The sequence below is a fragment of the Ovis canadensis genome, chromosome 3, assembly GCF_042477335.2.
Source record: "Ovis canadensis isolate MfBH-ARS-UI-01 breed Bighorn chromosome 3, ARS-UI_OviCan_v2, whole genome shotgun sequence".
Taxonomy (NCBI): Eukaryota; Metazoa; Chordata; class Mammalia; order Artiodactyla; family Bovidae; genus Ovis; species Ovis canadensis.
Window position 1 is genome coordinate 169,499,702 of NC_091247.1, and position 14,685 is coordinate 169,514,386.

The 14,685-nt window shown below is 40.5% G+C and overlaps 1 protein-coding gene and 1 long non-coding RNA gene across 2 annotated transcripts in view; one reads left to right on the plus strand and one right to left on the minus strand.

Annotated features, from left to right (window-relative positions):
• LOC138437552 (uncharacterized) overlaps positions 1-14,685 on the plus strand; it is a 93,242-nt gene that overhangs the window by 59,744 nt on the left and 18,813 nt on the right. The gene's annotated exons all lie outside the window — the stretch shown is intronic.
• LOC138435199 (olfactory receptor 6C4-like) lies at positions 6,861-7,796 on the minus strand. The gene has a single exon (XM_069579559.1). It carries the CDS (start codon positions 7,794-7,796, stop codon positions 6,861-6,863), a length of 936 nt encoding a protein of 311 aa, XP_069435660.1.

Sequence of the window (14,685 nt, forward strand, 5' to 3'; positions counted from 1 at the left end):
TGTGAAATCTTGCCTCCCTGTTAAATGTAGATGCTTCTGGAAAACTCTAGAAGTTAGTAACAGTGAAATGTGGTTGAATCAGATCGATTTTCATGCCTGGTTTTCTTTTTAGATGGAAAGTGTTTCAGTGAACCCATTACCCATCAGTTCATGGCAAAGAGTCAGGGTTTGCATCAATGTTCAGGCCCCTCATGTTATAGCAGATGTTTCTGGTGGGGTCTTTACCCTAAGAATTAAGCTTTATGAATGTTTAACATGTCTGGGAAAACTGGTGAAATTTGGAAATGGAACATAGGTGTTACCTGGAATAGCTTGGGCCTTTCCCTCAACTCTTGATGCCCTCTAGCTGATGCTTGTCTTCATTTTAAAAGAAATTTTATTTATTTATTTGGCTGCCCAGGGTCTTAGTTGTGGAATGAAGAGTTTTTAGTTATGGCCCGGGAACTCTTAGTTGAGGCATGTGGTATCTAGTTCCTTGACTAGGGATCGACCCATGCATTGGCAGCATGGAGTCTTAAGTCACTGGACCACCCTCCCCCTTTTTTGTCTCCTCCTTTTATCTCCCATTCTCTCCAATTGTCTCTATTATTCCACTGATCCTTTCTTATTGATATCACCAACAACCCTCATGTCACCAAATCCAATGGATAATTTTCAGTCTTTATCTTATTGAGTCTCTCAGCAATATTTGACATACTTGATCTCCTTTCCTTCTTAAAACTTTCCTTTTTTAAATTCTGTGATTTCTACACCTAAATCTTTGACCATGGCCTCTACTGTATATATAGCTGAATATCTCTCCTTAGATGTCTTAGAGGCATTTCAGACTTACCATGTCCCAAGTAGAACTCTTGTTCCTCTTCCAAGCTTCCCTGTCAACAGTTAGGGACCTGTTACCACTGAGTTGCCCACATAAAAAATCTGACTGTCTATTTTAATACATTTATTTTATAACACTGCATATTCAAATTCTCAGCAAAGCTTGTTAATCCTGCATCCAAAATTTAATCCCAAGCAACCACCTCTTATCATCTTTGCTGCTAAATTTGCAGTCTAGCTGATTGTCCTTCTCCCTCACCAGAGTCATTCTTGTTCCATCTCTTGTCTCCACCCAGTCAATGTGATTTTTTCCAAGTATAAGTCAGATGGTATCATTTTCTTTCTTTAAATCTTCTCATAGGTCAATAACTTCTCATTTTAGGTAAACTGTAGACTCCTTCACTTGGTTTATAGGACCCTAATAATTTAGTCCCTGTGTTTAAGCATGTCTTTTTATTCTTTTTTTTTTTGCCAAGACATGTTGCTTGAAGAATCTTGGTTCCCCCTTCAGGGATTGAATCTGGGCACTCCAGCAGTGAAAGTGATGCGTTCTAATCATTAGATCATCAGAGAATTCCCAGCATGTTTTTTTATTCTGATGTTTTGACATATGGGTAGACCGCTCCTTTCAGGGTCAGCTAATTCCTAGGGATAAGAAATTACTTACTTGTAAGCATACCTTTCATATGCAAACCAAGCAATCTAGAGTCCATACCCACAGCTATCAACTTTATTGAGCTCTGATATCCAGTTTGGTACCAGACAGCTAGAGACAGCCCCTAAACTCAGAGCCAATAGAAATTATTCAAACTAGCTAATGCTAAACTTGTCTACTTTGCTTACTCTGCCTACATGGCCTTACCCATTCCTTTCCATGAAAAGCACAATAAAGGCTCCTGCTCATGTTATCCCCTAGTTCCCTCTGCCTGCTGATTGACCCTAGTACTACTTCATGCAGCTCTGCATGGTCTGGCATGCTCCACCATCTTGGGGACTGTGAGTAACAATCTATCTTTTCAATAGCAATTAACTCCTGATCAGTTGCCCTCACTTGTTTTTTGGCCCAGCATGTGATTTATCCTGGAGACTGTTTCATGTGCATTTGAAAAAAAGTGTGTATTCTGCTGCTTTTGGATGCAATATTTCATATATATCTATTGCATCATGTAATCTATCATGTTACTTGAGGCTAGTGTCAGACCACTGATGGGGGTACTGAGGTCCAGAGGGTCCTGGAGTAGTGCTATGTCACTGATGGGTGGATCTGGGTCCTGGGATCTCTGATTATAGGGCCCTGGGGGTCCTAGAGCTGGTATTTGCCCATTGATAGGCTGGTCTCTTTCCTGAAAAAATTGGCTGTGGGGCCTGGGATGTCCCAAAGCTTGTGTTGACCCCGCTGGTGGGTGTGATTGGATACTGGGGCTTCTGGCTGAGGGTCCAAGGTGTCTCAGAGCTGCTCTTATCATGTTGGTGGTTGGGGCTAGGGCCCAAGGTGTCTGGGGATAGGCACCAGCCTGCTGGTGGGTGGACTGTGTCTTGCCACAGCAGGTTGCAGGCTTGTGCTGGTCCTGGAGCTGGTGTCTATCCCCTGATGGGTACAGCAAAGGCCTGGGGGTCTTGGGCTGGTGTTGTCTCACTAGTAGGTGGAGCTGGGTCTGGGTGGTCCTGGAGTTGGTGTGTCAGTCTGCTGGACAATGGGTTTGGGACTCTGGGTCTTGGAGCTGGTATCTGACCACAGATGGGTGAGGCTGGTTGTGGGGCTAGAGTTGGCTGGCTGGTGGGTTGGGCCAGGGAACAAGTGGTCCAAGGGATATTGCCTTTTTACTAGTTGGACACTGCAGTCTCTGGATGCAAGGCCCTGGGGGTTCTGATGGGAGTGCCTGCATTCTGGTGAGTGGTGCCAGGATTCTGTCAAGTACAAGGCCATGTCCCAGGGCAGTTGTGGCTTCAGGGAATCTTATACAGCCTGCCTGCTGCTGATTGGGCAAGGTCCTGGTGCTGATAAGCTGGAGAGAGGATTCCCAAATGGTGCTGGGCAGCATCAGTATTCATGTCATAGAATAGGCTCCCAAATATGGCTGCTTACAGTGTCTCTATCTCCAAGGTGAGCTCCAGCTGCCTCCTGACTCTGTGGGATACTTTCTAAGGTGAGTAGGTGAATCTAACTCAAGCTCCTTTCAAACCATTGATTCTTCTTTGATTGCCTGAGCATGTGAAATTTTGTGTGTGCCCTTTAAGAGTTGAATCTCTATTTCTCACAACCCTTATATCTTTACTTGCAGAAGATATTTTCTACTAGATTCTGGTCTTTTTCATCAATAACTACACTGAAAATAGTTGCAATTTTGGTGTGCCCATGAGAGAAGGTGAGCTCACAGTCTTCCTACTATACCATCTTAGTCAAGCACTCTCACATTTTGGTCTTAATTTTAGAAAGACATTTTTACTAGGCATACAATTGTGAGTTAATAGTTTCTCATCCCTGTATTTTAAACCCAGCATCCCACTGTCTTCTGTCTGGCATAATTTCATTTGAAAAGTCTCAGATTCTCATCTTTTAGTAGTTGTCAACATATTCTCATTTTTGTTTTAGCAATTTGACTTTGATGTATCTAAGTGTGTGTGTGTGTGTGTGTGTGTGTGAGAGAGAGAGAGAGAGAGAGAGAGAGAGAGAGAGAGAGAGAGAGAGAAGGAGAGGGAGGGGGAGAGAAACTGATTGACGTATCCTGACATTTTGCTGTGAGTTCTCCAGTTTTCTTGGGTTTGTTGTTTGTTTCTTTACAACTGGAAAGTTATCTGACATTATTCCTAGGTGGTTCAGTGGTAAAGAATCCGTCCAGGAGACCCAGGAGACTCGGATATGATCCCTGGGTCAGGCAGATCACTTGGAGGAGGAAATGGCAACCCACTTCAGTATTCCCTGATGGCTCAGCTGGTAAAGAATCCACCTGCAATGTGGATGACCTGGGTTCAATTCCTGGGTTGGGAAGATCCCCTGGAGAAGGGAACAGCTATCCACTCTAGTATTCTGGCCTGGAGAATTCCACGGATTGCATAGTCCATGGGGTTGCAAAGAGTTGGATACGACTGAGCAACTTTCACTTCACTTCATTTCAGTATTCATGCCTGAAAAAATCTCATGGACAGAGGAGCCTGGTGGGCTACAGTCCATAGGGAGCTCAAAGAGTCAGACATGCCTGAATGACTGAGCACATGACCTCAAATATTTATTTCCCTCATTCTGTTCTGTTATTCTGGACTCCTATTGCACATATTTTTAAATGTTTGATATTGTCTCATTGCTTTAAAATAATCTGCTTTTTTTCCTCACACAGTTTCCTCTTTGCCCTCAATTTGTATAACTCCTGTTCACCATTCTTCAGTTTTACTGATTTTTTCCTAAACTCTGTCCATATAAAGAGTTCATCACAGAAATTCTTTATATCTGTTATTGTGTTTTCTAGTTCTAGCATTCTATTATACTCTCAAAAAACTTTCTCTATTTCTGTTAAAGTTTACCAACTGGTCCTGCATGTTTGTTAAAAAAATTAAAATATTTTAACATTGGCATCATAATTATTTTATAGTCTGTGTATGATAATTCCAAGATGTGTGTCACTTCTGGGTCTGGCTCAAAGTTTTATGGTGTCATTAATGGGTTGTTTCTTCTTGCTTTTTTGTGCGTCTTGTAATTTCTGAATGCATGTTTATTATTAAGTACAGAAAACTAATAGAAGTTGAGGTAAACAGTATTTGTACACAGAAATGGGCATTGTTTTCATATATAAGGCTGATAATTGATAGATCAGATCTACTGAGTTAGAAATCGCTCGAGTTTAGTTTTAATTGGCATTATCAATAATTTCAGTACACCACAGTCTTCAAAATCTTTCGATTGTGGGCTGCTATTACCTTGCATTTAGTGTGGTGGCTCATTGTTAAATTTTCACTGGTGTTAATCTGGAAAAATCTTCTAGGGGAGGGGAAGACAGTGGCAGATGTGATGCTGCAGGCATTAGAAAAATACAGTGGGAAAAAATGCCTACAAAGACAGTAGAGTTGACTGTTGCTAAGAGGTATTGATGCCCTTAAGAGGGTAATAAGAATCTAAGGGCTATTAACGAGCAGTTAATTGCAAAGTGTGACAGCTAGAGGGCTCACCTATGTGTTGGTTAGTTAGAGACTTTATCTGCTGTAGTGAGAGAACAGACATAGTTGAGTGGCTTGTTGATCTACTTGTTAGCAGCAGAGAGCTTCAGAGACATTTGAATGCTTAGTTCTGGCAGGTCCTTTATGAAGCTCAGGACCCTGATGGAGGAAACACAGATAATGAAAATGTGGAAAAGGCATATCTGGATAGATGCTTCTGAGGATTTTAACATTTCAGCTTGCTATGAGCACTTTGGATTTGCAAAGGTGGCCACTATTTCCTACCAAGGGCTAGCTGGAAGATGTTTAGGAGGCCCCCTATTTACAAGACATCCGATGTTCCCCTTAAGAGCCGTCCCTGACTCCTCTCCTAGATGTCAGACTGATAACTAGGATTAAACCCAGAATAATCCAGCTGAGGAAATGCTGGACTTGGTAAAAGAGGAAAGAACCTAAACACTAAGGAATGAAAAGGATTGGCTTGCTTGTACTGGAAGAAGTCAGAGAAGTGTTCCTGGGACTAGGATTTGATCAGGGTCCCAGAATGCAAGACTGGTTTGACTGAGCAAGAATTTATTGACTTGGGAACACATTTTCAGGATGTGGAATTTAACATCCTCCCAGGGACCCCACTTCAACACTGGGATAGCTCTCAGTGCCTGAAAAAGTGATGTCCAACACTCAGTGATGTGGAAATGCTTGAGTTGTCTGGAAGATGGTGAAGGAAGGAGTGAAAATCCCGAGGGAGGTGGGAGTAATGGAATAAATACATGGCATATGAACTTAAGGCTTATTGGTTGGTTCGTTCCATTGAAAGGCCCACAGCACATATCATTCACAAGGTCATGGGAAATGTACTGCTGAGAGGGCCAACAGCATCACTAAAAAGTTCATTGACATCTCTCCTTTACCAGGGATGATGGTAGGACAGATAGTCAAGGAGCTAGGCTTGTTAATATTCATGGGAATGACGGGGCTTGAAGAGGTAGAGGACAGTTAACTCTCAGAAGCAATGACCACATGATTGGCAAGGTCAGAGAGGCAGCCAAGGGACTCCAAATGCAGGAAGTTGTAGAGAGTTAATAGCCTTTAGCATCCCAAGGCCTTCCTAAGAAGCATCTGTAACATGCCCAACCTCTTCAGGTTCATCTTGAAATGCATCCTTTAAAAGTCAGGTGGACTTTGCCAGACTCCAGCTACAACAGATTCATATCATTGCCAACATAACCTAAGATATCTCTTCACCTAAATTTACCTTTAAATGGAGTCCAAATGATTCCTTGGTAATGGTTTTCATTCTGATCTCAGTGATCAGAAATGTCCTAATGAACAGACATGAGATTCCATACAGTACTTTACAGTAGGAATCACTTTCTGTAGGAGGTGCCAGAAAGAGGCAGGCTTTTTTTTTTTTTGGAGTTGTTTGAGGGAGAAGAAAGTTGCAAAACCTGAGAATGTTTTATGAAACAGATTTTTTGTATGTGTGTGGCATCATGAATAATCTCTTCTGGAAAGTATCTAGGAATTTCTGACAAAATATATTTACAACTTTTTGATAGTGATTGCCCTTCATGGAAGGTAGATATAGTCATTCACCTGATCACTAGATTTATGACAAGTAAAGGAATTTTTAATCAGACACTTCTGTTTTATATGTACTCTAAAGATATTATTTTCCTTCTTTATTAAAAGATATCTATAGGAAATAAAATATCTGAACTGGCCTTCTTTGAATACCTTTCTCTTACTGACAGATGTAGAACTAAATTTTACTATGTGTTTCAGTCAGTTTATCTGAGAAACAGTTTTAACAAAAGGAGTTATCACAAGGTCAAATTATCAGCTGGCATAACTTTATGAATCATTCAAAATTTCCACTGATTTTGAGGCCACTAAAATGAATAAAGATGTGTTATTTTTCTGGCCACATTATTGAAAGCTTCTTTTACTTGTTTATTCCTTAGAGTGTAAATGAATGGGTTCAATAAAGGGGCAATTAATGTATTGAGCACAGCGACTCCCTTATTGAAGGCAACTCCTTCTTTTGCTGAGGGTTTTATGTACATGAAGATGCAGCTGCCATAAGAGAGGGTGATGACAATCATGTGGGATGAGCATGTGGAAAAGGCTTTCTTCCTTTTCTGAGCAGAAGGGATCCTTAGAATGGTCCGGATGATGTTTGTGTAGGAGAGAATCACCAGCATCAGGGTGAGCACCAACGTCACAACTGCTAAGATGAAGTCAACCAGCTCCAGGAGTCTTGTGTCTGAGCAAGATAGTTCTATGAGAGGTCCATAGTCACAGTAATAATGATTCAGCTTGTTGGAGGCACAGAAGTCCAGTTGACTGGTCATGATGATTGGGGATAGGATGATGAGAAATCCAGCCAGCCAAGAGCAGAGGACTAGCTGGATGCAGACTCTGCTGTTCATGAGGGTCGTGTAATGCAGGGGTTTGCATATGGCCACATAGCGGTCATAGGACATGGCAGCCAGAAGGTAAAACTCTGTGGCCCCAAAGAATATCACAAAGAAATACTGAGTGAGGCAGCCAGCAAAGCTGATGCTCTTGTTCCCAGTTGATATGCTGAACAGTAGCCTAGGAGTGAAAGTGGAAATAAAGAAAATCTCTAAGAAGGAGAAGTTCCAGAGGAAGAAATACATGGGCGTGTGGAGGTGGGAGTCCAGTAGTGTGAGGGTGATGATCGTCAGGTTTCCAATAATGCTGATTATGTAGGTAAGGAGGAGAAGTATGAAGATTACAGATTGAAGCTCTGGGATGTCTGTTAGTCCCAGCAGAATGAATTCTGTCAAAGTTCGGTTTTTCATTGCTAATGATTCTGCCTGTGAAACTGAGAAGAAGAGAAATGAGGAAGGAAAAGGGCAGCAAAGCTCAGGAATATTGAGGGGAGGATGTGGGTTCCTCTTGAAATTTATTTATGGAAAATTCCTCTATCTAAGTTAACAGAATGTCTGTTGGTCTCAACTGGCCCTTTACAAAATATATTTACCCAGGTTCCCATGTAGGCAGCTTTGTTTTTGAAGCCTTTTTCTTGAGGCAATGAAATAGTCACCTGGCACTTCATAATGCATTTTCTACATATAAAGATTTACCCCTTTATCCACTCTTTGTTTTCCCTCCTCCCTATCTATGAAACCCTTCTCAAGATCTTGTAGGAATGTTTCATCTTTCCTTGTGTTAATGCTTTGATCATTTTCTTCAGTGCTGTCTTCTTCAATATATCAGACACCCCCATATCTATTTGCTTTGCAGGAGTGAATGTCTTTTTATATTCTGGCTTTTGTGCCTGGTGGCAGGTTTGGAGAAAGCTCTGAAATATTGAATTCTTTTTTGTATGAGACTTTTTCTCCTGGTTTTAACTGATAGAAGAGATTACAGTTAGCCAATAATTCTAGGAAAGCTTTCTTTAACTGTTTAAATATTCAGGGAATAATGTTTACTGCACCAGGAGCCTTTCTTATGTTCTTTTTTTTTAATTTTAATTTTTACTTTATTCTACTTTACAATACTGCATTGGTTTTGCCATACATTGACATGAATCAGCCATGAGTGTACATGAGTTCCAAATCCTGAAACCCCCTCCCTCCTCCCACCCCATATCATCTCTCTGGATCATCCCCGTGCACCAGCCCCAAGCATCCTGTATCCTGTATTGAACATAGACTGGCAATTCGTTTCTTACATGATAGTATACATCTTTCAATGCCATTCTCCCAAATCATCCCACCCTCTCCTTCTCCCACAGAGTTCAAAAGTCCGTTCGAAACATCTGTGTCTCTTTTGCTGTCTCGCATACAGGGTTATCGTTACCATCTTTCTAAATTCCATATATATGTGTTAGTTTACTGTATTGGTGTTTTTCTTTCTGGTTTACTTTACTCTGTATAATAGGCTCCAGTTTTATCCACCTCATTAGAATTGATTCAAATGTATTCTTTTTAATGGCTGAGTAATACTCCATTGTGTATATGTACCACAGCTTTCTTATCCATTCATCTGCTGACGGACATCTAGGTTGTTTCCATGTCCTGGCTATTATAAACAGTGCTGCGATGAACACTGGGGTACACGTGTCTCTTTCAATTCTGGTTTCCTCGGTGTGTATGCCCAGCAGTGGGATTGCTGGGTCATAAGGCAGTTCTATTTGCAGTTTTTAAAGGAATCTCCACAGTGTTCTCCATAGTGGCTGTACTAGTTTGTATTATGTTCTTTTAGTTTTCAGAACTTAGATATTACTGCTTCAGAAAAGTAGGAAAGAGTCAGCCTGGTCCCTTACAGACTAATACGGATTCTTCCCAGAAAAATACCTGCTAGGGTTAAGAATCATTTTAGGCATTTATCTTTGTTCTGATCTTCCGGTATCACAGGAACTAAGGATCTTAAAGGGTGCTTATCTAGAACAAGTTCATAGTGGAAGTCCCTGTTGCCCTTGGCCCACTGTGATCACTGGACTCTAATGTCAAGGCAATGTCACTCTCTCAATGGGAGGCTCAGGCTTCTGTTCACTTTTTGCTTTTTGGATAATTTTTCTACATTATCACTGAGAAATTTACATTTGTATTTCACAGAAATATAATCACAAGTCTGAATATATAATTGTTCGGAGAAGTTCATTTCATTATTTTAATGTACAAAAATTGTAAAAGATAAAAATTCCACTTATTCAAAAGGTGAATAAGTAAACAAATTGTGACCTTTTGTATTTGGAATAAAATGGGAAAATTATTTGTACTGACTTTCATATGTTTTACAATATGTTGCTAGGGAAGTAAACACAATCACAAGTATATATTGTGATTTTTACCTGTGTAAGAAACTGGGGATTTATACCTATATTTCCAAATGTCTGGAAGAATTTTAAATGGTCAATGATAGTTATTTCTGGAGTGCCACTGATCACAAAATGAAAGTCTTTCTCTTTTCCTTTATCCCCATATTCATAATCTAAAAAGAAAAATATGAACCTGAGTGAGATTTTTAACAGTAAAAAACAGTAGTAGAAATCACATTCAGTTGGATTTCAAAATATGTTACCATAAAATGATAATATTGATGAACTGAGGACATACTCACTTTTTAACACTCAGAAAAGATGTTGAGGGATTTTACCTCTGGATGCTGTTAGGAAGAGTCAAAATTGAGAAGTCAGATGTGGATAAGAAAATAAGATAAAATGTAACACATATTCCACTTTTCTATTATTACTCCATGCCCTGATTTCTCATAAAGCATACAGGTTCCTTGGGCAGGAGTTTGAAAATAAATAGTTGCTAGCTTCCTTTGCCTTTAATCAGTCCCTTGTTACTGCCTTTTCTATAAGTTGATCCCATTTAGGATTGGTTCTACAATTTCTGAAGTTGCTACCTTATTTAAACTATTTGAAGAATAGAGGAACATTTTACTTCTCACAGTCTCTTTTTTTCCCTTCATTTGATCTGGACTTCTTTATAATTTTTTTTATCAGTTTGAGTGATACCCATTTTATTGAGTTTACTCAGCAGAGACATTGGGGAATAAATTTTCCCCTGGGGGCCCAGGTCAAGAAAACTTTAATTAGCCTTAATAAATAATGTTGGGAATTAACTTTTGACAGATAACTAGGAAGATGCTCCAAAGAGACCCACAAGGAGGCTGTTACATGGGCATCAGTTACAGGATAAAAGTCTTATGGGAACTGAAGCAATAATGGTGGTCATAATAATAAAAATACAACATTAGTTTATCAAGCATTTTACCTGAGCTGGGCAGTTTTATTAATTTCCATTCTTTATCATTTTATGTTCACCATAGTTGAGGCATTTGTTATTTTTAGACTCTTGGCCCACCTAGTTAGTAGGTGTGTGACCTTCAGAAGATTCTCTAGCCTCTCTGTGCCTCAGTTGCTTCATCTGTTAAATGTGGGTAAGAATAGTAATTGGAACAAAAATCTGTCATAAGAAAATGTGTTGATAGACGTGGGGTGCTTAGAAGAGTGCTTGGAATATAGTAAATGGGAGACAAGTTATCATTATTATTACTGTTTTTATTTTGCCCATTTTGCAGACGAGGGAATGAAGAACATAAAAGTTGTGTAGTTTTCCCAACATCACATAACAGGAACTCTGAATTATTGGCATCTGAGAGCTGGTTTGCCTAATTCTACAGTATGCCATGTGCCTCCAGGAGCATGAGGAGTGCAGAAGCCAATAGGTTGGCTTCCTACTGTCAGTGGCATCACTGTTTCACCACGGGGGTGGGGAGTTTAGCATTTATTTCAGAGCAAATTCTTTCTTTCCTGTGTTGGACCATTGTTCTCTGATTCTTCCTTTCTGATGAAAGGCAGGATGTTATATAGGCTTCTACCTTCTCCTCCATGGACTTGAACTACCTTCCCTGATATTCCTTCCCCACTTTCTTTCTTTAAACTTTTTTTATGTGGACAATTTTAAAAGTCTTTATTGAACTTGATATGCATTTCTTCTGTCTCATGTTTTGGCTTTTTGGCCATGAGGCATGTAGGATCATAGTTCTCCACCAGGGATGAAATTGACATCCCCTAAGTTGGAAGGCAAAGTCTCAACCACTGGACCACGAGGGAAGCCTCCTTCACCCTTTTTCTTTTTGATTCTGTATCTCAGAAGCCTAGGTGGCTTCTATTCATATACTTGGAATCCACAGATCATTTACACGGAAAAGTCAGTAGTGGACCGATCTTCAAGGATCACAGAATCGTTGAAAGAGAGGTCCGTGGTGTTGTTACACTTGACTCTGGTCAAGAGATTAAATGGTACTGGAGTTTCCTCTTGAGTTTGGTGAGAAGAATGGTTTCTATTTTCAGGGTTGGTCTAAGGTAAATCTATGAGATCATGAAATTTGTCTTTTGTTCTCTGTGGTGAATGAGTGCTTACTCTTTAGCTGTAGGCAGAGTCACTTAAAAGATGAAAGTTGTAAATACGGGTTTGAGACCGATAATGTGCAGCTGACCAAGAGTTTTCCAACCTGTAGACCCCCAGTAGGAAAGACAAAACAAGCCAATGGAAGTGGCAGAAGGACAAAAGTGTGTAAACCAAGACAGGAGAGGTACTGGAAATGGATTTTTCAAAGAGGCAAAGGACGAGAAGATAAACAAGAAGCCAAGATGGTGTAAACATGTGAAAGAAGAGATAAATGTGGTCAGTCAGAAGCTGACACAGAGAGATTATTTTGTATTCAATATGTGGGATCATTTCTTCCAAGCCCACATTCCCCTAAGAGAATCTTGCTTGAGTTTATCCTAGAATGGCTAGCTCCTTGACCACTGATGATCGGAGCTTGATAGCACAAGGGCCAAACTGTCATAATTAGAATCTCTTTCCTGGGTGCTTATACCATATTTGAGTTTGCTAACTGTATGCAGTCAGGCTGGAAGAAGATTTAGATTTTATGGGGCAGGCATAAGGGGCTATGTCACAGTGGACGAAGAATCAAGGATGCTGGACCATAGCAAGAAAAGGTGGGATACAGCCACAATGAGAGAGGGAGGGAGAAAGAAAGTGGGGGGAGAGGGAAGGAAGGAGAAGGATGAGAAAAGGGAGGAGGAAAGAGAAAGGGCTGAAGCACCAAAGAATTGATGCTTTTGAACTGCAGTATTGGAGAAGACTCTTGAGAGTCCCTTGGACTTCAAGGAGATCAAATCAGTCAATCCTAAAGGAAATCAGTCCTGAATATTCATTGGAAGGACTGATGCTGAAGCTGAAGCTCCAATACTTTGGCCACCTGATGCTAAGAACTTATTGGAAAAGACCCTGATGCTGGGAAAGATTGAAGGCAGGAGGGGAAGAGGACCACAGAGGATGAGATGATTGGATGGCATCATTGACTCAATGGACATGAATTTGAGCAAGCTCTGGGAGTTGGTGAAGGACAGGGAAGCTGGGTGTGCTGCAGTCCACAGGTCACAAAGAGTTGAACGTGACTGAACGACTGAATTGAACCAAAGAGAAAGGAAGAGAGAAATTCAGTAATCTTGAAGCTGATGCTTCCAAGTAGATTTTAAGGTAGTCAAAGGATAGGTTCTCACATATTATTCTGCCAGGAGATTTCTGTCTAAATACAAAATTTTAAAATACTGAGACATAAAACTTCACACTGGAGCTCCAACACAATAGCTACATAAATACTACCCATTTCATGTTTATATATTGAAAAAATTTTATTTTTATAAACAGACAAAATATAGAAGATAATAGTGAATCCCCATAGCTGATTATTTATGTCCTACAATTTGAAGATTTTGATATCATTTTAGTCAAACCAAGCTAATTTCAACTGAGTACAAGCAGAAAACCATGGAGGGGTTTAGAAACACTAAAATCTATAGATATCTGTGCTCAATGGACTTGTTCCAAGCATCCAATCTGTTTGGCCAGATCATGTCCAGATATCCACCTTTTAAATAAAAGTTTCAAAAACATTTTTTTTGCATCTTTACAAATGTATTTTATGCCTCAAATGAAGCACTTAAAAAATTTACACTTAGGCACTTTCCTAGCAGTCCAGTGGTTAGGACTCTGAGCTTCCATTGCAGGAGGTGTGTGTTCAATCCCTGGTCAAGGAACTAAGATCCTACATGCTACTTAGTGCTGACAAAAAGTTATAAAAAAATTACACTTAGAAGGAAATTTCCAAGGGGAAATAATTTTGGAGAACTCATGCTTTGACTACCTTGACATGTATGTGTAAACAGGAGTTTCAAGATTAGAATTTCTCTGTCTCCCTCCTTTCCTCCTATTATTCCTCAGTTCAGTTCAGTTCAGTCACTCAGTCATGTCCAACTCTTTGCGACCCCATGAATCGCAGCACGCCAGGCCTCCCTGTCCATCACCATCTCCACAGTTCACTCAGACTCACGTCCATCGAGTCCGTGATGCCATCCTGTCATCTCATCCTCGGTCGTCCCCTTCTCCTCCTGCTCCCAATCCCTCCCAGCATCAGAGTCTTCTGCAATGAGTCAACTCTTCGCATGAGGTTCCAAAGTACTGGAGCTTCAGCTTTAGCATCATTCCTTCCAAAGAAATCCCAGGGTTGATCTCCTTCAGAATGGACTGGTTGGATCTCCTTGCAGCCCAAGGGACTCTCAAGAGTCTTCTCCAGCACCACAGTTCAAAAGCATCAATTCTTAGGCGCTCAGCCTTCTTCACAGTCCAACTGTCACATCCATACATGACCACAGGAAAAACCATAGCCTTGACTAGATAGACCTTAGTTGGCAAAGTGATGTCTCTGCTTTTGAATATACTATCTAGGTTGGTCATAACTTTTCTTCCAAGGAGTAGGCGTCTTTTAATTTCATGGCTGCAGTCACCATCTGCAGTGATTTTGGAGCCCCCCCAAATAAAGTCTGACACAGTTTCCACTGTTTCCCCATCTATTTCCCATGAAGTGATGGGACCGGATGCCATGATCTTCGTTTTCTGACTGTTGAGCTTTAAGCCAACTTTTTCACTCTCCTCTTTCACTTTCATCAAGAGGCTTTTTAGCTCCTCTTCACTTTCTGCCATAAGGGTGGTGTCATCTGCATATCTGAGGTTATTGATATTTCTCCCAGCAATCTTGATTCCAGCTTGTGTTTCTTCCAGCCCAGCGTTTCTCATGATGTACTCTGCATATCAAGCTGGTTTTAGAAAAGGCAGGGGAACCAGAGATCAAATTGCCAACATTCGCTGGATCATGGAAAAA

Excerpts from the sequence above, each read along its gene's own strand:
- LOC138435199 (XM_069579559.1), bottom strand. The coding sequence starts at position 7,796 with ATGAAAAACCGAACTTTGACAGAATTCATTCTGCTGGGACTAACAGAC.